Genomic DNA, 25,722 nt, shown 5'->3' with positions numbered 1-25,722 from the left:
CCCTGGGGGGCTGGGGGGGTGCCGCGTTAGATCTTCTCAGGGGCTGTTGGTACCACGCAGCTAATGAGCTTCCCAGCCTCTGCAGCTTCCAGGTGGGAGCAGAGCCTGAAGGCTGGGAGTTGGGACCGACACGGAGGCGGCCTCCATGGAGCCTGGATGAAGAGCAAGAAGGGGGAAGCTGCCTCCCCCAGCTAGCAGGGGAAAAGCCACAGTCCAGGGTCAGGCTTCAGCCGGCTGTGTAGCCTTGTCACGGTCACATAATCTCTCTGAGTCTCAAGTTCTTGTTTTAGGCAGGGCTGGTAAGTACCCCTCCAGGGGCTTAAGAGGTAGACCCCCTCCCCCGGAGCTCTGCGAGTGGGGAAGAGACTGCCAGGCAGGCCTGCGGGTCTGAATTGGCAGGTAAGGCGCTCAGATTGCTCAGGAGGCCAGGAGCTCCCCCTGCGTGAAGGCTCTAAGGGAGTCTGGGCAACGCTAAGGGAGCTTGCTCAGGACGCCCTTGTGGGGCCGGTCTGGTCATCCTCTCCCATGCTGGACTTGTGGGAGCTTCCAGACCCGAAGCTGGAGACCCCAGCGTTGGGGCTCTGGTGATCTGAGCCACCAGTCCAGGGGGAGGTCATCTGCAGGGACACAGATGGTACCCCTCACTGGGGACGGCAGGACAGAAACCACATCTCCAGGCAGCGTGTGGCTGCTCTTGCTCGGGCCAAGCCAGGTTACCATCTCCCTGCCTTCAGTTTACGCCAGGATTGAGCTTTGAGTTTCTCTGTGAAGAAAATGTGGATTGAGACCCTGTCAGGGATTTGGGAAATGGCCTGGCGGCAATGGTGTCTCTGGGTCCCTGGAAGCCCCACCCTGGGCTCTCCAAGAGACAGCCACAGGCGGTCTGAGAGGGCCCTCCTGTCGGGCTTCCTGCACACTCACACACCCGCCTGGATGCAGTCACCAGCCAGACTCGGAATGGGAGGCAAGATGATTCTCGGAGAGCAGCGCTTGTCTTTGAATCACCACAGAGACCCACCTCCTCCAAGCCTGAGGGTCAGCATGTGACACACAGGCCAAAGCTATGAAGGAGCCAAGTTCTTGCCCAGAGTTCCTTTTCTTGCTCCCGTGGGGCCTGACTTGGGACCTCACTGCTCTGAGGACCTAGGAGCCCAGATTGCCCCTGAGAGAAAGGGGACAGAGGACCCTAAGGTGCTCTGACCCCCCCCACTCCCCGCCCCGTGAAGGTGCTGCAGGACCCTGACTTGGGCAACACTGGGCTGGTCAGCTGTGGGGGCCTCATAAGCAAGAGAGGAGTATGGAGCCCGGGTGGGCTTGAGGCGGCTTGGCAAGGTTGGGGGCCACGGGACAGGGCCTTTCTTGTGATGGTGTCTCCCTGCCAGGCCTCGCCAGCAGCTCCCCTGTAGTAGGGGCTCCTACCAGTCCTCCCGCTGGTGCTGCCAGGCTCAAAAGCAGCCGTCTGGAAATGCAAATGCCTCTGCTCAGCCACCATCTCTCCTGATTGTGGATTTTGATAACCGAGCTCTGTAAAAACCAAATTGCTTCTCTCTCTCTCTCTCTCTCTCTCTCTGTTTGCTAGAAGGGTGAGGTGAGGTTAGGGGGTTTTGTTAGGTATATACAGTGGTAATTCCCACCACCCCCTCCTCTCATGGCCCAATTTTCCTAACGTGAACTAAAAGAACAGGTGTCGGTGATTGGCGATTTCTTTTTTTAAAGATTTTATTTATTGGGGCGCCTGGGTGGTTCAGTGGGTTAAAGCCTCTGCCTTCAACTCAGGTCTATGATCTCAGGATCCTGGAATCGAGCCCCGCATCGGGCTCTCTGCTCAGCGGGGAGCCTGCTTCCTCCTCCCTCTCTGCCTGCCTCTCTGCCTACTTGTGATGTCTGTCTGTCAAATAAATAAATCTTAAAAAAAAAAAAAAAGATTTTATTTATTTTGAGAGAGTGAGAACACGAGTTGGAGGGAAGGCAGATGGAGAGGGAGAAGGCAGACTCCCCACTGAGCAGGGAGCCCGATGCGGGGATCCATCCCAGGCCCCAGAGATACTGACCTGAGCTGAAGGCAGACTCTTAACCCACTGAGCCACCCAGGCGCCCCTGATTGGTGATTTATTTTTATTTATTTTTTAAAAGATTTTTTAATTCACTTTTTTGACAGAGATCACAAGTAGGCAGAGAAGCAGGCAGAGACAGAGAGGGGGAAGCAGGCTCCCTGCCGAGCAGACAGACCGATGTGGCGCTCGATCCCAGGACCCTGGGACCATGACCTGAGCCGAAGGCAGAGGCTTTAACCCACTGAGCCACCCAGGCGCCCCGTTTGGTGATTTAAATTGTGATTCCCCCACCTACGTTTGCCAGGTTCTTGGGGTTCCAGGATGAACCTGTACTTCTGCCAGAGACCCTGGGGGAGGTCCCTCGGGCCAGCTGGACGACCGAGCCAGTGAGCAGCAGCTTAGTCCTGTTGTCACCCGTGGCAAGCCCAGTCCCCTTTCATTCCCGAGTGTCTGTTCCCCATGAGGTCCTGACAGACCGGCCAGGCTGACCTGGAAACTCTGCCATCTTCCTACCCAGCACCGTCTTGTCCATCTGTCTCAGGACCCACTGGCCACAGATTCCCGACCTCGCCGTGCTGGTGGGCTGTGTGTCTGTCTACCAAGAGGGCGGAGCAGTGGAGCCAGGGGTTCGCTCTGGGAGTCATGGTCCCATGACCCACTGCCCGAGTCCAGACTCTGACACCTGCTGGCTCTGAGATCTCCAACGAGTTCCCTAAGCTTGTGGCATCTCCATCTGGAAGGTGCTACTGGTCTAATCGGGCACATGAAGTGCTCAGAGCAGTGACTGGCACAGAGCGTAACTGTGGTCCTTGTGTGATCCCCCCTCCACCAGCCTGGGGTGCTGTTACTTCCAGCAGGTCAGGCCCCTTCCCCGGAAGTTAGTCCTTCTGTCCATGTGCTGATGTTCCCAGGGTCCCTCTAGCTCTGGAATTCTGGGTGGCAAGAGTTACAATCTTTTGATGCAGTGGGCCCTGCCCTGGACATCCCCAGGGGTGCAAGAGGGATTTGGGTCAGTTGGTGGGCAAAGGGGCTCAAGGCAGCCCCACCCCCGCCCCAAAGGCAAGCACTCTAAGGCCACCTCTTTGACTGTCACCAAGGCCGCCACCCGGGCCAGCACGGGCTAGAGGGTGGGTGTTGTGATGACCCGGAATCCCGGAAACCCAGCCCGCTGAGCAAGCGAGAGCACGGTGACTCACACTGGCCCTGTTGTCCTGGCTCACTGTCATTAACCTCATTTTCCTAGATGATGTGCTCAAGATGGGCCCCTGATGGCTCCTGCCTTAATTGGTGTGTGGCCATTTAAGGGGGCCAGAAATCCCCCCAGGGCTTCTCACTGAGCACCCCCGCTCCACCCCACCCGCTCCGGGCTGCTGAGGAGGGACCCCTGGCCAAGACAGCAGTGGCAGGCCGGAGGGGGCCCAGGGGCCCAGGGTGCCGTTCCACTTCCACTGGGCACCGGGCCCTGGCGCAGGGCCTTGTCCCATTGCCTGACGTGCACTAGCCCACCCCAGCCAGGAGGCCGAGGCAACCTAGGCTCACTGGCTTGGCCACTCTGGGGAAGTCTTCTAGAAGCTTTGCCCCTGACTCCCTACCGAGGAGGGCCCAGCCTGTGCTCAAGATAGGACTGGAGCCAGGCCAGAGAGCGGGGGGCGAAGGCATTAGGAGGCTTTCCTGCCAGCCCCTCCTGGGGCTGGGAGCCGCTGTGTGCAAACAGTCTCCCAAGAACCTATTTATAGAGCAAGGCCAAGGAGAGCTTTCACTTCAGGTGAGGCCACCTTGAGCCCCACCTGCCTGGGAGTGCTTTCTGGCTGCAGGAATGCCTCTCCCGACCCCCACTCTCCTACCAAAGAGATCTGAGCACCTGGGTAGGGAACCTGGGCAGGAAAGGAAGCCCTGTGCTACAGCAGCTTCCCTTTCTTGGCTCTAAGCTTCTCCTTCAGGCACAGTGTGTGTTCCTGCAAGTGGGACTTGGGCACCTTCCGTGGGTAGCCAGAAGGCAGGGGGCTGGCCCACAGGAGCCAGGGCTCACACCAGCAGTGTCATTCTGCCTCGCATCCTGACGTCGGCCTTGGTCCAGCTCCATTCTCCTCCTGCTGGGTGTCTGGACTCGGCTTTGGAATCAGGACAGCCTTCGGGGCCGTGGATGTCCCTGAGCGCTGGGGCCTGTGTTTATCCAGCCCATGTCGCTCTCCTGGTCTCAGGTCTGGCCAAGGAGGGCTCATGTGTCCTACTGATGCTCTGCTCAACTGGCCTCTTCCAGAATTTTCCCTGCCCTGGCTCTCCCTGGCACATCTCTCTAGAACGACCTAGTTCTAGAACTGTGATGCCCCACCCCACCTCTGCACTGAGACCCTTAAGCCCTGACCCCACCCAAAGGCATGCCCTCCTGCCCAAGTCGTGCCCCCCATTCCCAGCTCAGCTCCCAGAATCTTTCTTCTGTGACAACTGCTCCTAGACTGGCTCCTCAGAAGCTTGTAAAACTTGGAGCCAGAAAAGCAGTATAATTAGTCCTCCCAGACCTTCCAGGCAGCCTGTCACATACGTCTGCTACCTGGAAGCCGAAGGTGCTTTCTGTCGCAGAGGCTGGGGCCAGCCCGTGTCTGGGCTGCTGCCATGGACTTCTTAGCTCAAACCGTGAAGCTGACCTTTGCTCCTGGGGTTGCCCTGGTCCTAGGGTTGGGTCTAGCACCCCTGGTAGTTAGGGTGTGTCTGAGAGCCATTTGTGATCCCCTATAAGAATGCCCATGGCTCTGGAGAGATGTTCTAAAGTCTCCCATTGAGGGATAAGTGCCTCTGGTTTGAGGCATCCTCAGCTCCACAGGCCCCTCTGGTGAGGGATGGGAGCCTCAGCTGGTGCAGGTGAGGTGAGGGCCCTCTCAACCTCCCCCAGAAGCTTGGGCCTGCCTACCACTCAGGCCATCCCAGAGCTAACCACCACCCCCACCCCCCCACAAGGATCCAGAACCCGCTGAGATGCCTGATCATTTCCTGGTCTCCCACTTCTGCTCCCCCATCCGTTCTCATCAGAGCGGCCAGGGGCTGCTAGGCGATCAGAAGAAAAGTGATAAATAATAAGCAAGAACTGGGAAGATAGCCCATGCCTTCCCTGCTCAGCTGCTTCCGGTGGTCCCCCAGCCTCCTCCATGGCCAGTGGAGGCCCCAGTGCAGACCACAGCCCTGAGGCCCTCCTCAATCCTGACTGGCCCCCATCCCGTCTCTTGCCACCCTCTGCCCTCTTCTCATGCTCCTCCAGCCACAGCAGCCTTGGCCATACCTGGCGCATTTCAGCCCCAGGGAGCCTTTGCACCCACTCTGTTCCTGCTACCAGGAATGCTGGGACTTGACCTCTCTGTGCTTCAGCCTCCTCATCCAGAACATGGGATGGGAGCAGGAGTGGCCGCACAGGGCTGTTGAGAAGATTCACTGAGACAATTCATACAAAGCTCTAAGAGCAGGCCTTGTCCTTGCTGGGCTCCAGTACATGGTCTGGAGAAGGGGCTGGAAGCAGAGGCTGAAGGGCTCGGCTCCTGGCATTGGAGTCCTGAAGGTGGGCCAGCTGGAAACCTGGGGCTCAAAACCAGTGCTTCTGGGTGGGTGGGGGCGGGGCGGTTACGCATTGTACCCCACAAAGCCCCCAGACTCTGGCACTAACCACCATGGGTCTCTCTCACTGGACAACACCCCCACCACACGCACACACGTCAACATGGCTCCCTACACACCCTTCTCCTAATGAGGCTTCCAGCTGTCAGGCCAGTCTAGGTGCCTGTGCATGGCCCCCACCTGACAGGGGCGGGGACAGCCAACCTACAGGCCAGGCCTCCCTGCCCACTGCCTCGCCAAGAGCGGCAAAGGTGGGGGGGGGGGGTCAGGGCTGACATGTCAGTGGCCTTGCTCGCCCCAGGGCTCTCTGGTGGAGTAGGGGAAGCTCCCTACACCAGCTCCAAGAGGGGCTGGATCCCAAGGAGCATTTTGCTTCTGGCCAGCTGTCTAGCTCTGAGGGAGCTTCCTCAAGCCACCCCCGCCCCCCACCAAGAGCTTGTTCTATCTTGCCCCTAATGGCTCAGAACCCCAGCCAAGCAAGGCTAGGAGGTTAGGGCTTTCTCCACTTGAAAGAGGGTCTCTCCTACCACTCCCCCAAGGGACTGGTAGCCTGGGGCCTCCTAGAGGGCCTGGGATCCTGGCAGCCAACCTCGTGGTGGGGAGGTAGGCACCAGAACTTCTGGAGATAAAGATTCCTCCTCTTGCTGCTGTCATGCTTCTCCCCGCTTCTGCCTCCTCTTCCTCCTCCACACATGTTTCCAATCCTCTCTCAGGTCCCTCTCCCCAACCCCAGCCCCTTCCCGTTTCCTCGTTTCCTCTCCGAGGCATCCACTCACATGTGGAATTCATTAGGAGACCCTCAGGGCTCGTAACCCAACTCTGGCCTGGGCTTGCGGAGGGGGCCCTGTCCATGGCTCCCATGCTGAGACACAGCAGCCTCCCCATCCACCCCGGCCCTGCCCCAAGCAGCTTTGAGCCAGCAGCCACCAGAGCTGGTCAGGGCCAAGGGCTGGTGCCTGCTGGTTGGGGGAGGCATGGCTGGGTGTCTGGCTCACCTCCTCCTTCTCCAGCCTGCCCCCCACCACCGTGTCCATTTATCGTTGCCTCCCCACCAGGCAACAGGCTAGCTTCTGATCCCACAGTTTGGGGTTGGGGGGGGGGTGGCAATATGGGCTGGGCCTGAGGTGGAAAATAGACCGCAGGGTCCTACAGCAGCCTGGAAGAGCGTGGGGCTCCGCGTGATCTTCTTGCCGACCCTCCGCTTCCATCTGAAGATGGGAAGGACACTCCAGGGAAGAGATGTGTGAGAAGCCACTGGGCAACATAAAGCCACTTTCTCCCCTGAAGGACACGCTGAGGGCATAGTCCCGTGAGCGGATAGTGGAGGTCATGTCAGCAAAGGATGCTGTGGTCTCCAGCATTTTTTGGTGTTTTTTTAAAAAAGATTTTATTTATTTATTTACTTACTTATTTGCTTATTTGAGGGGGCAGGGAGACAGAAAGAGAGGGACAAGCAGACACCTCACTGAGCATGTAGCCCGACGGGGGGTTTGCTCCCACAACCCTGGGATCATGAATCAAGCGGAAATCAAGAGTTGGGCATCCAACAGACTGAGCGACCCAGGTCCCCGCTGTGGTCTCCAGAGTTTGGGAAATGCCAGGTGAACAAAGTAAACCCAGCTAGATCCTGGCAGGACTTGTCAGAGCCTTTAACACACTTCTGTGCCAGGCAGTTTGGGCCACAGCACTCATAGTGTTTTCCAGACATTTGACCACATAACTTTTTTTAAAGAAATGATTTTATTTATTTATTTAACAGAGAAAGAGAAAGAGAGAGAGAAAGAGCACAAGTAGGGGGAGCAGGGGAGGCAGAGGGAAAAGCAGGCTCCTCGCTGAGCAAGTTTGATGCTGGGCTCCATCTGGGGACTCTGGGACCATGACCTGAGCTGAAGGCAGATGCTTAACTGACTGAGCCACCCAGGTGCCCCACATAACCTTTTATATCAAGGTGTACTGGGGAGGCCCAGTGTTCCATGGATCCCACTTTGGGAAAAGCCCTGAGGAGGCAGGAGGTCTGGGTCAAAGCCCACTGATGGAAAGGCTCTCTGAGTTCAGAGAGGAGGGGCTATTGTCTGCTGGGTCTGAGCGAAAGGTGGGAACTGAATGGGGGTGACAGCTGAGGAAGGGTGAGAGAAAGCAGCAGGGGGCTGGTGTGGCCGATGCTTGGAGGTGGGATCATGTTTGAGCCGTGTTAGGATCCTGACGACACTGATTCCCTCCCCGCCCTTCATCATGGGGGGGCAGGCAGGTGGGTGGGCAGGCGTGGCCGCAGAGTCAAAGGCGTGAGGCCGGCGGGCAGGGCCTTGCACCACGGGATGGGACCTGCACCGGCAGGCCCCAGGTGTTGGGAGCATCCACGCCACCGCACCCACCCAACCATCAGCCTCGGGACAGGGCAGCCACCAGCGCCAGGCCCAGCAGTGGTGCTCGGTCTCCTCTGTCTCTGTTTCACCTCCCTGTGGGGCCGGCCTCTCTGCTCGAGCCCCTTCTGCTCACACTCCTTGGCCCAGCTGCTGCAGGCCCCTTCTCATCCCTCTGCTCCAGAAAGCTTCCTTCCCTGGGGTGGTCATCGCCTGCCCCCAGGGCCCTCTCCCCACTGTCCAGGCCCAAGAGGGTTGAGCCCAGGGATACGTGCTCATCCCTGGGCTGGGCCCTCCAGGGGTGGGCTTCCTCCTGCCTTCTCGCAATTGGCATGGTATAGCGCACACCCACTTTATAGAGGAGGAAGCTGAGGCCCCAAGAGGAGAGGCTGGGGGTGGAATCAGGACTGGAACCAGGTCTCTCTTGGTCAGGTTCCCCCCCACCCCAGTCTCCACCCACCACCCCTCCTCTCCCGCCCTGTCGCAACACGCACGGCACACTCACGCCTTGGATTATGCTTGGAGCCCTGAGAGTCAGAGTCCATTAGATTCCTCTCCCGCAGGAGATCTTAACCTTTGTGGGGATGGATTCTGCCAAGTTCCAGGGCACGTGCCTCTGTGGCGGGAATAGGGCGGCATAAGGGCCAGGCCGGGGAGGGGAGTCTTCTAGACCCTTTCCTGCTGCTGCCCCTGGTGCTGTCCAGCCCAGGCAGCCAGACGGCTGAGCCCATGCGGGATGGCACCGGGTGCTGAGGCCTCAACCCCGCAACCTCGCGCCTGGCCCAGGACAGCTGGGTCCCAGGCCATTTCCCCTGGCCTCGTCATGATCATGTGGTCACCATCACCAAGGCCTCGTAGGAGGGATTCCTGAAAAACAGGGCTGTGTGGGCCGGTGGGGAGGGAAGCAGACAGGCCCAGGCGGCAGGCAGATACTAATGAGGCAATTAGGCCTGGCGGCTACAGAGAGACCGAACAGTCTCCACCCCTTGGCCCACCCGCAGCAGACCCAGCCCAGGCCCCTGGCACTTCCGCCCGCCAGATACCCTGGGAATTCCCAGCCTCCTCCACCCTCTCAGCCTCAAAGCTTGGAACGCCTTTACCGTCAGGACCCTGCCCATGCTGGTTCTCCCGACGGGGAAACCAGAGGCTGGTTCAGCCAAGACAGAACGGGACCCAGACTCGGACAGGACAGAACGGGAGTCAGGCAGCCGCTCCTGACTCCATCACTACTTCTGGCCTTTGCTCTGGCCGGCAGTGCCTGTCGAAGACACCCTCCTGCCTCCCACCCCTGCTCCAGGCGCAGGGTTCCAGGCCCTTAGGGACAGAGGTGGCCTCAGAAGGATCAGAAGCCTGGAGCAGGAGGCCAAGGGCAACATGGTGGCCAGGGCAGCAGATGGGCAGGTGGCTTAGGACTCCTACTCCCCCGAAGCCTGGGCTCGCATCCCTCAGGACCTGGGTGGCCTGGGTACCCCCAAATTCCAAGTTTCACAAGAGGGAGGGGGAATCAACTCAGAGTACAGACTTCGGGAAGGAAAGGGCTCTGGCCTTCATATGTGGCTTTGGGGCAGGGACTGGGTGGTCCTGAGCTCACTTGGGCTCTTTACCACTCTGCTGTTTCTTCTGAACACCAAGGAAAGCTGGCCTGGCCTGCCTGGTTTCCTGAGGCAGCTGAGCTCCTGTTGGCCCTCTAGGGATGACCTCACTGTCAGTGGGTGGGGCTCCCAGCTGAGTCTAACCCCCAGGCCAGCCCCTCCTCCAACTGGTGGGTAGTGGTATATGTAGGATTGGAACGCAGGCTGGGGACCCAGGGCCCTCTGAGTCCACCAAGAGGTGGGCATTTTGGCTCGACCTTTGGAGAAAGGGTGAGCCACACCTGGATGGCAGGGAAGGGGAGCCCTCTCCAAAACAGGGAAACTGAGGCCTGCCACTGGAGGTGGGGGACCAGGTGCTGCTAGGCACACTGAGAGCAGGAATCCATCCCTCGACAGCAAGGAGCCTCTTCTGGCTCCAGGTAATCTCACTGAGTGACTCCAGCAGGTCATGCAGGACAGGCTGAGAGGCCCAAGTGGGAAATGGAGGTGGGAGGCTTCTAGAATCACCCAGTGTGCAGGGGAGAGCCAAAGGCATTTGAAATCACGGCTGGTGGCTGACAACACAAAGTCTAGAAGGAGGCCAGGGTTCTAATGCTGGTTCAGCCACTTCCTAGATGCCCACTCCAGCTCTGGAAGACAAATGGGTAAGAAGGTATTTAATTTAAAGGCAAGAACTAGGAGAAGTTTCCAACAGAAGGACCAGTGAGTGCAAAGGCCCTAGAGACGGTGCAGGAGGACAACAAAGGAGGCAGGGCTGGGCTGGGAGAGTGAGGGAAAGAGAGTCAGACAATCTTGGCCCTTGAGGAGAGGCAGGGCAGTGGGGAGAGGGGCCGAGCCGCTTCATTAAGGGCCACACTGGCCACGGAGAGAAGCTGGGACTCTGTCAGGACGATGGGAAGCTCCAGAGCGGGAGAAGGCCAAGTCTGATTCCACATTCTCAAAAGATGCCTCTGGTTGCACCTAGGGGAACGGAACAAGGGCTGGGAACGAGGCTGGCAGGGTGGGCCAGGGAGAGGGAGGAGGGTCGGGACTACGTTGTGACGGTCAGTGAAGGTGGATTCGGAAACCGGCTTATGGGATGGATCGGCCAGGTGTGCCTGGGACATGGGAAGAGCGTTTGATAGCACAGATGCTATGTGCAAGGTATAGATAGGCCCCTCTTGCTATGGGGTGAATAGGTTCACATACCTCCAGTCTGTCCCCTGCCCCCACCTTCCAGAAATGGGAAAGAGCAAGGAGTCAAAGAGCAAGCAGTCCCTGTGGACTGTGCTTGGGTCCTCTCCTGTGGGAGGGGCCGGGAGTCGCAATAAGAGCCAGCTGGGAACCTCTCCCCTGGGGGAAAGGAGCTCTGGGTTCTTAGTCTGGGGCCCAGCCCCTGCCACAGCTTAACTGGTAACCGCGGGCCTCAGTGTCCCCATCCGTCAATCCTGTTGACAGCCTTTCCAGGGCTGATTAAAGGCTGGACGAGGAGCCAAAAGGGAACGTGATTTGAGACAGTCAGGTGTGCACCTGCCCACTAAGCCCACAGGGGTCTGCGTGTGGGAGATTGTAGCTGGAGCCCGAGGCAGGTACTCACCCCGCCTCCAAGACGGCCCTTCCCACTTGCCTGTGTTTATGTGTTTCCTTCCCATCACCTGGGCCACCATGACTCACCTCAGGCCCAATGGGTGAGTAACTGGCTGGGCCTGGAGCCAGGCCCTTGGGCAAGACATTTCCCTTCCTGGGCCTCAGCTTCCCCACCTGCAGAACAGACAAGGCCTGCTCTGGTCTCGCTGGGGAATCGCCAAGGATTGTAGGGCTGAGGATGTGAAAAACGCTGTAGGACGTAGGAGGAGGGCAGCACAGGGTGTGACCTTTGCGTCGGGACAGAAACCGGGCCTGCTTGAAATCAGTCTCTAATCCGTCCTGAGCAGAGAGCATCCCAGGAAGCCCCCATCTTCCTTACGGGGACCCTCGTGCTGAGGAGAGCTTGGAGGACAGAGCGCCGGGCCAGGAGGAAGGCCTGGTGGTGGGGGGGAGTGGAGGGGGAGGGGCCGGACTCTGGGTGAGAAGCCAGGACCTCAGGAACTCCAGTGACAACAGGGGCTCACACAGGTGAAGTCACACAGATGCTCCCTGGCTGGATCGGCTCCCTCCCAGATCCCTCCAGGCTCAACTGCCCTTAAGTGGGGAGAGGGTAGAAAACAGGGACAACACCTGGAGGATTAGAGAAGGAGCACACTCTGCTGAGGTCAGGCAGGGAAGACTTCCTGGGGTCAACACGCTTCAGAAGCTGCAGATGATTTCAGAAGGCAGGGGGCACAGAACGAGGAAGTGTGTGGAAGCAGGGGTGCCATGTCTGGGCACAGACTAGGGGGCAGGAAGGGGCCAGGGTGACATGAGCCAGGGCTGGGGACAGAGAGGCCATGGCTGGCCTGGCTATGAATTGAGGCTTTAACAAATAGGTTTTATCTCCCTTGTCTACCACAATCAATCAGCTGGTCATGCCTGCTTAGGACGTGTTGAGGCCAGAGGGTGGTTCAGCAATCAGGAGTGCTGTGATTGACTAGTAATGTCTGCCAGGGACAAAGCAAGGTGGAGTAGTATAGGTTTGTCCTCTAGTCTGGCTCCTCAGGCTGGCCCCAGTGGGGGACACACATGGGGAGGTCAGCTAAGGGCCTGCTCTGCCATTGTGGGAAGCTGGGAGAGGGAGCGATTATGCTGGTCTAGTTCCCCTTTGAGGTCCCAATCCCCTTCCCTGCACACGCCCTGGCCTAGGGCAGGAAACGTGTAAGCTGGAACAGTGGGGAGGCTCCACAGTGGCCCGGCTCTCCTCACTTCTTCCCCTTTATCTCCTCCAGGGAGCTTTGGAGAGTTCCATCCTGCCAGCTCTTGGTCTCTGCTTCTCTTGAGTTTGACCCTTTCCCACCTGCTCCCCAGGGCCCTATCCCTCCTATCCCTCTGCCTCACACCTGGGCAGGGTAGAGGGGAAGATGAATAGGCATGTGGCTCCCCAACCTGAGAGCTGTTCCAGGCAATAGCTTCTCCGGGCCACACTGCTATCACCCAGGGTCTGGTGGCTCCCTCCTGGAAGGAAGGGAGGGGCAGAATTTGGTTCCGTTTAGAACCTGTCACCACAGAGATCCAAGCAATAGCCAATAGCCTGTAACAAGCCCTCTGTGACTGGTCTGTGGGTACCCCTCCAACAAGAATGGCAAATGTCCAGACATTACAGGGTCTGTGTATGTGTATGTAGCTAATGGAGAGTGTGTGCGCACATGCGTGTTGTGTATTTCTGCACACACCCATATTTCTGCCTGTGAGCATATGTGGATACAGGGTAGGTCTATGTGTGTTTGGGACTGTATTGTGTGTGTCTTTACCTGAGTGCATGTGCATGTACAAGCTCAGGCGTGCACAGCCAGAGCTCTGCCCAGGGCAGGAGAGTTGCCAGGCCTTTCATGGTTCACTTCTGGCCTGGTTTAGACATTACCTGTTCCCACGGCAACCCAGGCAGGCACCTCACTGGGGGATGGGGAAGAAGCTGTTCCATGGTTCTGGGACAAGCATAGTGACCCCCAGTCTGGGTCTCAGACACAGATGGGCTGGAGTTCCCGGAACTCTCCCCAGCCCCTGCTCAGCTCTCATGGCGGGGTGTGAAATCAATCACCGTTGCAAACTGCCCTCCTGCAAGCAGCAGGAGCTCACCTGAAATTTGTGTTAGTTTCCTAAGGATAGGAGGAACAGACTCTCCTCCCCTCCTCTCCCTCTGGCATGTGCTGTTCAAAACATGTTTGCCCATTTCTAAGAAATCCATGGACACTGGTAGGAAAAGGAAAGTCTGCTTCCAAGATGCTTAAACTATTCTTATTTTTTTAAAGATTTTATTTGAGAGAGAGAGCAAGAGAGAGAGAGACTGTGCACCCATGAGCAGAGGGGAGGGGCAGAAGGAAAGGGAGGAGCAGGCTCCCCACTGAGCAGAGCCCTGGGATCTGACCTGAGCCCAAGGCAGAAGCTAAACTGACAGAGCCACCCAGGCGCCCCAATGCTTAAATTATTCTTGGTGACATAGTTCCTGGGTCACCAAGCCACGTGGATGGGGGAGGGGTGGACGGCAGGGGGGCTGCATACCAGCTCACATCTGGCTTAGTTCACATCAAACATCCCACTATCATAGCCAAGCCTTGTCGTGCTGGAAGTCCCCTTCACTGCTTGGTTCTGGGGCTGGATATGAGCAGATAGGGAAGGTAGCTCCAAACATGCCTCATGGGTTCAGGCCTAGCACCTGGGGGAAAAGGGGTGAGACTTGGGGAGGTAGACATGCCATTGGGTATCCAAAGGGAGAAAGTCTGGTGGGGTTGCTGGACAACAACAGTGATAATTCCAGTGCAAAATTGGGGCAAGGGTCCCAGGGGCATGGAGCAGGGGGCTAATTCTAGCAGAGAAGGGCTCCCTGAGGGTGACACCGAACTGTGATCTTTTAGAAGGCTGGCAAAGGGTGAAGCCAAAAAATGTCCAGGCCATGGGGGTAGGGTGTACAAAGGCCTGAAGGTGTGTGGGAGAAAGGGACAGCCCTGAGACAGCCCACCCATACTCCACCTCCAGCTTACCCCCAGGGACCCGGACCTATTCTGGGGGTCCCCACCCTGCCCCTCAGGGAAACCCTGGTGAGGGGGTGAGGGGGAGGTGGGGCACCTCTCCTGGGGGCTGCAGATGGGGGAGGGCCTGAACCCTGAAGGGCAGGAAAGGCCACATTCCTGAAGAGGAAAAATGTCTTTGATCCCAAGACCTTGCTCAGGGCACAGGGCTCCCTCTTCCAGGTATGTCTCGCAGCATTCTGGAGGGAGACTCACAGTTGTAGGGCAAGGTCCTGGGCAGAGGTGGTCCTGGCCTCCTGCTGTCTGACCACGGGCGAGTTCCTGCTGTGCTCTGTAAGTCAGAGAGTTCTGTGTCCCCCCCTTGCATGCACGTGCACACTCATGCATATGCACCCAGGGCATCCCGGATATGATCCATTTTATGCCTTGTGTCTAGCTGTTCAAGACTGGAGGCAGGGCTTCCACCCAAGAACCAAGGCTTTGGGCTATGCCTCCAAGCTGAGAGATGGCGGTCCAGGGCCCCACAGGCAGCTCCTATAGCCAGGCTAGTTCTCTTCCACTCCTTTGCTTCACTGTCACCTTCTCCTCAGGTGCCTCCCTCCTTCTGGATGCATCTGAACCCTGCCTCTTCCTCCGTGCTGGAGGATGCACCCATCTCCCGGGGAGTTTCTCCATTTCCTCACATCCTCACAGGTCTCTCCTCCAGCCTGTACGGTTCCCCTGGAGGAGTCCTGAAGGGGAGACAAGGGAGCCATCACGAGCTAATGGGGGGGGGGGGTGGCACGGCCTCCCTCCTCTGTCCAGGGAGATAGGGACTGCGGGGACACAGCGGAGGCTCCCATTTCCCACTAGTGAGAGCAGTAACCAATTCATCAGACCCTGCTGTCCCCAAAGCTCCAGCCAGCCCTCAACAAGCCCGCTGAGGAATGATTCATCAGCCAGCAGGTCCCCTCCAGTGTGGGTCTGCTTAGGCTTCCTTTTCCAGTGCTGCCGCCGTCCCTGACAACCAGCACGTGGACTGCCAGTCGAGGGTCTGACCTCAGAGAAGTGCCCTCATCGCTGGATAGATCTGTGACGGGCCTGCTGGGCTCTGTCCAGGCAAGGTGGCTGTGTGCTAACCAGCCTAGGGCAGAGTGGGAGATGGAAACCCCGAGGAAGTGGAGGCACTCCGCCCGCTGGGAACGGACCGGGCGGATCGCAGGGCCCGGCCCTTAGCTCCCTTCCTGGGCAGACGACACTGGCTCGGTAGGGAAAGCGCGGCAGTCCGTGCGCACGCGCGCCGCTCGAGTCAAGCCGCTTTGTTCCTGCGCTACCTGCGGCTCCATTCACCTCCTCCGCCCCGCCCGCCTGCGAGCGAGCCAACACACCGCGCTCGCGGAGACCCCGCCCACTTCCCTGCGCCGGGTGGAACGGGTGACGAGCCGCCCTCCCTCCCAACCGTCTCCTTCAGTCACGATTGGCCATCTGCGCGACGCGCTCCCGCCTACCGCGAAAGTTGGTTGGCGCACTGGGAAGGAGGTTGGCGAGGAGAGAGGTTGATAAAGGAGAGCTCCCCGCCCACCCGCCCCTCCGAGAGAAAGTCACGTGGCGCTTCACTCGGCGCCTGTCACCTCCCAGCTTGTAAAGCTTTCTTAAAGGGCTAGCTCTGTCTTCTTGGGGCTGGCCCTTTCCAGGATTTTTCCGCTCCTGCCTGCGGAGTGTGGGGCGGCCCTGGGTCCTCCTAGTCCTCTAGTCCCCTGTTCGCTGATTACCCATCAGGCCTGCTGGGGTGGGATCCCCTTTCAGGTCTCGGAGCCTGTGGCCATCCTAGGGACCAGTCGGTCGCCTGAAACGGTGACCTTATCCTAAGCACAGTGCCTGGCACGTAGTAGGCGTTCAGTTCCCATTTGTTGAATGAACTCGCTGAGAAAATGAATGAGTGGGGCTGACAGACAGGAGGAGAGGGATGTTGCCTCAGCGTGACCGCCCCCACCCACCGCCCTATCCCTGGGGAGGCTCTGTTTCAGGGAAAAGTCGGGAGGGGATGCGAGGCGCAGGACGTCCCTAGGGCAGCCCTTCACGGTAGGACTCGGAAGCGCTGCGAGCGCGGGCATAGAGGAAGGGTCTTGGCCGGGCACCCCCGACTGGTCTTAGCCAGGTCGGGGTTGAGGTGGGCCGAGGGCCCGGGCGGGCGCAGGTCTCAGGGTGCACGGGGCCGCGAGCGCGTTCGCGTACTCCGTGGGGAGGGGCGGCGGAGGCGCGGCGCCTTTAAGCCCGGGCGCCGGCCCCGCGGCCCCGCCCCCCCCCGAGGACGCCTCGGCGCGCGGCCGCCGGAGCCGCCGTTTAATTGGGGCTGTCAGGCCGCGGCGCGCGCGGAGGGCCGGGCGGGACGGAGGCCGGGAGGCCGGGAGGCCGGGGCGGCGGGCGCGCAGCTCGGCGGGAGGCGGGCGCCCGGAGACGCGGCTGGGGCCCGCGCGGCCGGGGCGCCGTCCCAGGGCAGGGCTGCCCGGCCCCTGCCCCGGGCCGCCCGCGCTCCCCATGAAAAACCAGCTCCGCGGCCCCCCAGCGCGGGCGCACATGTCGGCCTCGGGGGCGTCGGCTGCTGGGGACACCGGTGCGGGGTCGGAGCCCGGTGCGGTGTCAGGGTCCGGCGCTAGCACCGGCGCGGGAGCGGCGACGGGTGCGGGGGCCATGCCGTGCAAGAGCGCCGAGTGGCTGCAGGAGGAGCTGGAGGCGCGCGGCGGCGCGTCCCTGCTGCTGCTCGACTGCCGGCCGCACGAGCTCTTCGAGTCGTCGCACATCGAGACGGCCATCAACCTGGCCATCCCGGGCCTCATGCTGCGCCGTCTGCGCAAGGGCAACCTCCCCATCCGCTCCATCATCCCCAACCACGCCGACAAGGAGCGCTTCGCCACGCGCTGCAAGGCGGCCACCGTGCTGCTCTACGACGAGGCCACGGCCGAGTGGCAGCCAGAGACCGGCGCTCCCGCCTCGGTGCTTGGCCTGCTCCTGCAAAAGCTGCGCGACGACGGCTGCCAGGCCTACTACCTCCAAGGTGAGGGCAGCACTGAGACCCCCGTCCGGGATTCGGGCTCTCCCGCGGCTCCCTGACGCCCCCGCCGGAGGCTGCTTTCTCTCCATGCGCTCCCCCTGCCCGGCCGGCGCCACGTCGCCCCCGGCTCGCATCCGCCTCTAACGGGAGCTCGGCCCCCGCGGTGAGGGTTTAGGCTGGCGCGAGGGTCCCTTCTGCATCCCGTCCTCGACACAATTCGAGTGGGCTGAAGAAACTTTTGCCAACCTGGGCTTTCCTTTTTTTTTTTTTTTTTTTCCTCTCCTGTTGTTGGGGCCATGGCAGCGCTTAGTCTCCTGCTGAGCCCCTCAGAGGAGGAAGGGGCCGCCTCCTGGGACCCCAAAGGCGACAGGACACCAGGTCCTGCTGCTCCAGTCTAGAATGCATGTCCCTGGGAGACCAGAGTCAGGATATAGGAACCTTTGGCAGCATTATCCCCGCCCCTAAGGTATAGGGACCGTTTGGGTTGGGGAACTCTGGGCATCTGGGCTTTGGGCTCACTACTTGGGGATCACAGCCTCTTGGAAACACTTGGGGCAGAACTGTAACCAGGGTCCCCTGCCATGGCTGTCTGGGACCCCCAAGTCCCCAGCCTACTACCCTTGAGCTTGTGGAAGGGGGAGGCAGCTGGGGGGCGAGTGGCTGCAGCCGGTGTTTCCAATTAACATTCCAAAATGGCCTCTCGCTGGCAGCGGGCGTGCAGGCAGGGAGGGGAGGGGAAGCCTGCGGCACCCTCGGGCGCAGGGCCCATGCCTAGCTGCAAGACGCTCCCCATTTCTTGTCTCTGTAAAGCCCCAGCAGCCCTCCCCCTGTGTTTCCAAAACTAGGGTCCTTGAGATCTAAGCGGGGGAAAGGTGGATTGGGACCCCTTTTATGAACTTGCCACTGTGGGAGGGAAGGACCAGCCAGTACTTTCACACTATCCTCCCTGACTGTGGTTGGGGTGGGAGGCAGGGACCGGACTCCCAGGCAGGAGGCCCAGGACCTCTGTGCCTCTCACTGACCTAGACATAGCTCTGGCCCCTGCAGTCCCCTCTGTAAGAGGGGTTTGCACACCCACAGGTGCTGGCCGGAGATGGGGTTGTCTTCTTTCCTTTACCACTGAGCCGTTACTCAGCACCCATGGGTGCCAGGTGTGCCTGGGGGCTGTGGAAGCGAAATGAGCTGGGGCCCTGAAGCCTAATGTGTCAGGATATGGCATTCAGGCATGTTACTTCACCTCCTGGGGGGCCTCAGTTTCCCATTCTGTCAGGGGTCGTAAGCTGGATGTAGAGAACACAGGAGCAGGTACACGTGTAACCCAGTTGGCAGGGCCCACGTTGGCTATTGTCGGTGTTAAAGTGCTTGATGTGGGCAGCCCACTGGTCTGGAGACATTGGCCGGTGGCATGGGCAGTCTCTCACCCAGGCCCTCTTACCCTGGCCACAGGTGGTTTCAACAAGTTCCAGACGGAGTATTCAGAGCACTGCGAGACCAACGTGGACAGCTCCTCCTCACCCAGTGGCTCACCACCCACCTCCGTGCTGGGCCTGGGGGGCCTACGGATCAGCTCTGACTGCTCAGACGGGGAGTCCGACCGAGAGCTGCCCAGCAGTGCCACGGAGTCGGATGGCAGCCCTGTGCCATCCAGCCAACCAGCCTTCCCCGTCCAGATCCTGCCCTACCTCTACCTCGGCTGCGCCAAGGACTCCACTAACCTGGATGTGCTCGGCAAGTACGGCATCAAGTATATCCTCAATGTCACGCCTAACCTGCCCAATGCTTTTGAGCATGGTGGTGAGTTCACCTACAAGCAGATCCCCATCTCGGACCACTGGAGCCAGAACCTCTCCCAGTTCTTCCCCGAGGCCATCAGCTTCATTGGTAGGTGCTGCTGCTCTCTGGGCGGGGTGGGTGGGCAGCTGTGTCGAGGTGTGTATGGGACTTGGGTGTCACTGGCGCCTGGCTGGGTACTCTGGGCCTGTCGAAGCCTGTGCGTGCCCTGCTTGTGCTGGCATGTGCCCGTGGCCGAACCCATGCCTGCTGTGAGTCACCGAGGCCCTTGGGACCCAAGTGGTCCCCTGAGTCCTGGACGCCCCCTGCCCCCCCCCCCCCGCCCCATTGCCTCACCCACGGACCCTGCTGTCCAGCTTGTGTTTTTGTGGCTCCGCTGTTTTGGGCTTGGCTAGCTGAAGCATCACGGCTTTCAGACCTCCCACAGGTCTTGCCTGCTCGTCCTCATGCCTCAGCACACGTGTTTTCTGGGAGGGGGCTGCCACTGTGCCTCTTTGGACTTTATTTTGTACCTGAGGGGGCTAAAGGGTGGTGCTGGAGCCGAAGGCTGACCCCAGATGGGCAGCTATTGGAATGTGGCGAGCCAGAGTGACTTGGTAGGGCCCTGGGTGCTCCTGGCAGCCTGTGGGGCTTGCTTGGAGTATAGGAGGCCTCCCTCAAAGCAGTACGTCCCGCTGTTGCGCTTAGAACCGTCAGCCCCCGATGGCCCCAGCTGACTCAAGCTCCATGAGCTGCCTTATCTTCGACCTCCCCATCCTGCTTCCTCTGCGGCCAGCTGGAAGCTGTTAGCAGGTCATCTTCCTGGCCCTAGCTCTTACCCAGGGTGCAGGGAAGGGCTACCAGATCAGCATGAATGTAAACCCTTGGCTCTTGGAGCCTGATGACCCCGTGTTTCTCCCCAGCCTCCAGTGGCAGAGAGGAGGTGGCCTGGGCAGTCTTCTCCCGCTGGCCTCTGTGTCCAGTGGAGGGCGTTTTGGTGTCAGCTGGGCCGGGCTAGCTTTAATAACAGGAAGTGGGAGGCTTCCCCGCCTCATCCGCTTACTGGGAACCAAAACTAGGTGCCTGGCTGGGAGGAAGGAAGGAAGCTGAGGCCTGGGGGAGGGGCTGTGACCAGGGCTATTGGGAGCTTCCCAGCTCTGCCCAGGGAGGGACAAGGCCAGGAGGTCTCTGGGTCCTGCCTGAGCGTTCACTCCTTCTCCCCAGCAAGACAGGGGAGCAGAGAAGGGGGATCCCTGGCTCCCAGGACAGAGCCTGGCTCATGGGTGCCTTTATCCTTCTTGAAGGTCCCTTTGCATCTGGGGAGGGAGACAGAACAGGGTATAGGAGTGGGGGAGGGGGACAAGTGAAGGAATAGAGGCCTGAGCACCCCCCAGGACTCGCTGGGACTAGATCAAGCCTCAAGCCCCATGCTGCTCAGCCACACCCTGAGAAGGCTAAAAATAAAGCCCGTGGAAGCATTTTCACTTTGGATCACCCGGGAGTGGGTTTGGGGGCCAGGCGTTCCCCATATCCTGGTGTGTCACCATTGGGGGGCTCATCTCCACCGCCCCATTAGCCCCAAGTCTCAAGGTCAGACCGCACCACTCTGCACCAGGCTGCAGCTTCTCTCTCTTCCCCAGCTACTCTTGCCCCCAGGCAGTGCCTGGATCTGGATTAAGTGCCTACTGCATGCTTAGCCCTGGGTGCCCTCATGGGGATGAGGAGGGGAAGCTCTGCCAGGCCAGAGGGAATGAGCATCAGAGGCGGAACAGCCTGAGAACCTGTGCATCATCTTGTGGGAGTGCACTGATTGAGTGCCAGCTGTATGCCTGGCTCCCAGTGGGCTCAGAATCAGAGAGCTAGGGACCTGGAGGGCCCCAGAGAGCTGCCTCTTGTTAACCTCCATCCTTGGCACTGTTGTGGCATAGAGGCCCTAGAGCCTAGGGGAGGAGCGATTATGGGACTGAGTTGTTCAGTGGCTTAGCTAGTGTTTATTGAGCTCCTACTGTGTGTCAGGCTGAGGAGACTGAGAGAGACACTGGGAGAAGCTGGGAGGGTGGGCAGAACCTGGTTGGTGGTGGTGGGAGAGGTCGCTGGTGCATGGGCCTTCTGGGGGAAGTCTAGTAAGTGAGGTGGGGGAGGGGGCTCAACTAAGAGAGCCTCCCTGGCGAAACCTCAGGTGTGGCCTTCCTCCCAACCCTGGCTGTTCAGGAGTAAGGCTGAGGGGCAGGGGACAGGGCAGAGCTGGGTGTAGGGCCGGGGCCCTCCATTCCCTCTCCAGGGCTCCCCTCAGGCCTGTTTCCCAGGAGACCCTCAGGGGATCCCCATGGGAGCCGCACCAGAAGAGTGAGCTTGGCCCCTGCCACCAGTCGAGGACTGACCGTGGTATGTGCCAGGAGTTAGGAGGAGCCTGTCTGTGGCCTTTGGCCTGTCACTCTCTTTGTGCCTGTGAACCTCATTTATAAAATGAACTTGCTGACCATCTCAGGTGCAGATGGCCTGAAAGGACACAGGTGACACCCTCAGCACAGGCTGGGCACTGTGTGTAGCCATCACAGGCACCAGGGTTTGGAGAGCCCTCTCTTGGCTCAGGTCCTTATAAGAGCACTGGGAACATGGGGGCCCATTTTATGGATGAGGAGACTGAGGCACAGGGACGTCCAGTGACTCGAAGCTGACGGGTGGCAGAGCCCTCTCCATAGTCACGCTCTTGACCTCCACCCCAAGTGGCTGTCCCACCTGTGTGGGCCTTCACCAGGTCCCTCAAGTGTTGGGCAGCACCAGCCAGTGACCCTGCTGCCCTCTGTGCCCCAGCCCCCCACCTCTGGCTCCCTGGCAGAGGTGTCCTCCTGACCCATGCCTGTGTGTTGCAGACGAGGCCCGCTCCAAGAAGTGTGGTGTCCTGGTGCACTGCCTGGCAGGGATCAGCCGCTCGGTGACGGTTACTGTGGCTTACCTGATGCAGAAGATGAACCTGTCACTCAATGACGCCTACGACTTCGTCAAGAGGAAAAAGTCCAACATCTCGCCCAACTTCAACTTCATGGGGCAGCTGCTGGATTTCGAGCGGACGCTGGGGCTGAGCAGCCCGTGCGACAACCACACCCCCAGCGAGCAGCTCTACTTCTCCACGCCCACCAACCACAACCTGTTCCCACTCAACACCCTTGAGTCCACGTGAGGCTGGGGCACAGGTGGTGGGGGCCGGCCCCTCCCCAACCCACCCACCCCCAGCTCCTCGGGCCAGGTGGGTGGCCCACTCCTGCTACGTCCAGCCAGAACCCAGGCAGCCTCGGACATGGCCAGTGCCTGGAGGCCCCCGGTGGGCAGGTGGCCGAGCTTCCCTCACCGCCTTGGGGCGGGCGGACCGCAAAGCGAGGCCTCCCTCCACAGGACTTTCTGGAGAGGCCCTGAGCTCTGGGACACATGGCCTCGGAAGGCCAGCGAGGCCTCATCCTTGTCCCAGGACACTCCATCAGCAGATGGGCCAGCCAGTTGGGCTGTTTTTTAAAGACCCATCCACGGACCTGAGTTTACTTTTTACTTTTGGCAGGTAATCCAAGCTCCCCGGAGCACGGCAAGTGTTCAAGCTCTTCTTGATTTTTCTTTTTTAATGAAAAGTGTTATTTTCAGGCTACACGCAACGGTGGATTGTATAAACCAGTATTTCATCCCTTCCTTGACCCTGCGCACGCGCGCGCGCGCGCGCGCGCGAGAGAGAGAGAGAGACATGTTCTCAGTTTTGTTTTTATTACTACTTCAAAAAGCAATTACTGGTTTTTTTTTTGTTTTTGTTTTTGTTTTTGTTTTTGTTTTTAATGGAAAAGACAAACCCCGTGTTGATCTTGACCAAATGCGTTTTGCACATGTGTGAAGCCTCCCATTTCTGCAGCAGCAGGCCCTTCTCGAAGGGTTGGCTTGCTGCTCTCTTGGCGTCAACACCGCCGCCCCCCCCACACCGCCAAGTCGTGTCCACATCTCTTGGCCGAGCCCCCGTGGCACTGCACTTGCCCGTGATGACCTCTGCAAGTCACAATGGGTGGGCTGCCGGGTGGCCTTTGCATTTTGGGCCCTCCAGTGGTCCCTGCAGACTGGGCAGACTCCCGGAGGCAGGAGATGGGAGGCCCTGCAGCGGGCCCACTGGAGGCAGAGCTGTGGGGGACGCCAAGCAGTAGCATTAGCCCTCTGGGCTCAGCCCGTAGGAGGGTCTGGGCCCCGGGCCCTTTCTTTATGTACCCACTACTTCTGTCTTTCTCTCTCTCTCCCCGTTTGTTTGTGACTGAGTGGAGGCCCGGCTGCGGGCGGGGGTGCGGGGGAGCCTGGGTGGCCGAGGCCCAGCCCCGCCTCCTAGTTTCTGTCCCTTACCCTGGCTGATGCTTCGGTCCAGCTGCCACTCGGAGCCCCCGTGTCCCATGGAAGCTGGCCCTGCACTCCTCTTGCCCATGCCTTCTACTACCAGGAAACTCGCACCAGGAAAATACCAGGGCAGGGGCAGAAGGGGCAAGGATGGACAAGAGAAAGGGGCGTGGGGCTCTGTCCACCCCCCTCCCCCCAGGATCCACAGAACAAAGCCACGGATTCCGTTATCCTCCAGTTTCGTTCCTTCTCCAGCCTCAGTCCCACCAGGTGTCAGGACTGCACAGGGGCCCGGGGAAAGGTGAGTGGTCAGGCCGGGGTCCCTGAGTGAGCCAGCACTTGGCCCGAGAGCGAGGCCGAGGAAGCTCTGCCCCATTGCGTCTTACCTCACGGGGCGGTTTTCAGGGATTCTTTAAGGCAGCGGATTAAAATCTTGCCACAGTCGAGAAATTGACAAAAAGCTTCCATGCTGTACATGGTTCTTTCTCTTTTTTACCTTTAAAAAGAAAACCCCAGAAAGATGCATCAGATTTGTGTACGTGAGAGTATGCGAAGAGGGTGGCCAGTTTTGCTTTATGACCTTATGAAGGAAAATTTGTGACCCTACATATACACACACACATACATATATATATATATCCCGAACCAGCAACGGGACTTTGTTTATATTGCAAATAAATATTATTTTTTCTTTAAAACAAAGTGTGATGTCCAATAAGGGACTGGCAGTGGGGAGGGAGGTGGGGAGGAGAGGCGGGAGGCGTCCTAGCACCTGTTCTGTGTGAAGTCTGCTAAGCCAGGAGGAGGAGGGGCCCAGCCCGGTGGGGAGGAAGGGAGGGGTGGCGTTGCCCCAGCCCTGACACACTACAGGCAGGGACCTTGCGACTTTTCTCCGTGGGCTTTTGCTGATTGGTTAACGGGAGATGGAAGCTTGGAGAGGTTTTGTGGACCAAGGTCATACAACTGAGCCAGCCCTCACTCACCCTGAATGGCTCAGGGCTGTCCGCTGGGCCTTGGCCAGAGCTGCCCCAGGGCCTCAGACTCCTGACCAGGCCCTGGGGGCCCTGACCTTTTCCTCTTGCTGCTCTTGTGGGTGGAACAGGGGCTGTGCATTGGTCACCTCAGCCTTCCACCCAACTCCCACCCTCCCCCACCCCCACAGTCCCTGGGAAGCCAGTGGGACTTGCAACCTGGCTGGTGACAGATCAGCCCCACTTTGCTCCTCAGGAGCTGGGCAGTCCTCAGGTCCCTCAAGCCTCCCTTAGCCTCTGTTTCCATCTCTGAAGCAGAACCAATGGCACGAGATACCCAGTGCCTTCTGTATTTGGGGCACGAGGAGCAGGTTCTATTCATTTCCTGGTCTGGGCCTGCAGAGGAGAAGCGGGGGCCATGCCTGGCTTCTCCAGAGCCAATAAGCGCCCCCTCACCATGCAGGGCCCCCCGGGGGGCTCCAGGCCAGGACCTGGGTGGAAGCAAGGAGCAAGAAAGAGGGAAGGGGACTGGAGAAGGATGGTGGCCATGGCCTGGGGGTGTGAGGCCCTCCGTGGGGGCATAGCTCCATATGGAATGGAGCTCCAGAATGGGGAACAGAGGCTCCGGATGGCTTTATGTCTCCTTTGCCTCTGCTGGATGGAGGGAGCCCCCGTCGGGAACTAGCTGCTGACTCCGTTTCCTCATCTTTGCCTCTCATCTGGTTTTATCCCTTCCGCTGTGACCACACTGGGTTGGCGGCAGGTAGAGTGGTGGGTAAGGGTAACTCGGCCCCTTTTCAAAGACTCCCAGCTGGGCTGTCCAGCTTCAAACAAAGGGACCTTGATTCTAATCCCAGACTTGTGGCTACCAGCTCCTTGCCCCTCTCAGCTTGCCCATCTCTAGAATGGGGGAACACTGGTGCAGTCAGCAGGCCCGCAGGAGAGGGACGGGGGCTCCTCACGGCCTCGGCGAAGAGGCGGGTGCTCCCTCCGGCCCTGGTCCCTCTGTGCCAGGGGCGGGCGAGGGGGTGGGGGCCCGAGCAGGCAGAGACTGGGCCTTTGTTCCCTCTTGCTGCCCTTGGCCAGGGCTGGGGAAGCCCGCGGGTGCCGGGCTGGGGGCTGGGCTCTTGACAGGCCGAGTGAGTGCCTGGCAGTACCAGCGTGCCCAAGCGCAGGCTGGGGGGTGGGAGTAGCCTTGCCTCCCAAGGCGGCTCCTCGAATAGAGGACGAGGGGGCTTGACCTCCTGGACCACCTCAGGCCAGGCGGCCTCAGTGACCCTCCGTGTCCTCATCTGAGGAAGTTCAAACCTCAGCACCATGCCTGGCTATGGGTTTCCTTCAGCTTCTCTCCAGTGGGAACAGGGGACCTGGTCACAGCTGGGCAGCTGGGACTGGGGGTCCTCACTCT

At 59.6% G+C, this 25,722-nt stretch overlaps 1 protein-coding gene and 1 long non-coding RNA gene across 2 annotated transcripts; one reads left to right on the top strand and one right to left on the bottom strand.

The window, feature by feature from the left end:
- Positions 1–13,587: 13,587 nt before the first annotated feature.
- Positions 13,588–15,585, bottom strand: LOC116577733. Its single transcript, XR_004280593.1, has 3 exons — positions 15,225–15,585; positions 14,442–14,517; positions 13,588–13,873 (listed from the first exon to the last, which is right to left on the bottom strand). It is a non-coding gene; the product is annotated as an uncharacterized LOC116577733 (long non-coding RNA).
- A 991-nt stretch (positions 15,586–16,576) lies between these two features.
- On the top strand, positions 16,577–23,848 carry DUSP7 (dual specificity phosphatase 7). Its single transcript, XM_032321354.1, has 3 exons — positions 16,577–17,220; positions 18,664–19,098; positions 21,861–23,848. Exons 1-3 carry the CDS (start codon positions 16,704–16,706, stop codon positions 22,166–22,168), a joined length of 1,260 nt encoding a protein of 419 aa, XP_032177245.1. The 5' UTR covers positions 16,577–16,703; the 3' UTR covers positions 22,169–23,848.
- Positions 23,849–25,722: the final 1,874 nt, after the last annotated feature.

The sequence above is a fragment of the Mustela erminea genome, chromosome 1, assembly GCF_009829155.1.
Source record: "Mustela erminea isolate mMusErm1 chromosome 1, mMusErm1.Pri, whole genome shotgun sequence".
In the NCBI taxonomy this organism is placed as follows: domain Eukaryota; kingdom Metazoa; phylum Chordata; class Mammalia; order Carnivora; family Mustelidae; genus Mustela; species Mustela erminea.
Note: the sequence above shows the minus strand (reverse complement) of the source record. Positions and strands in the feature narration are given on the sequence as shown.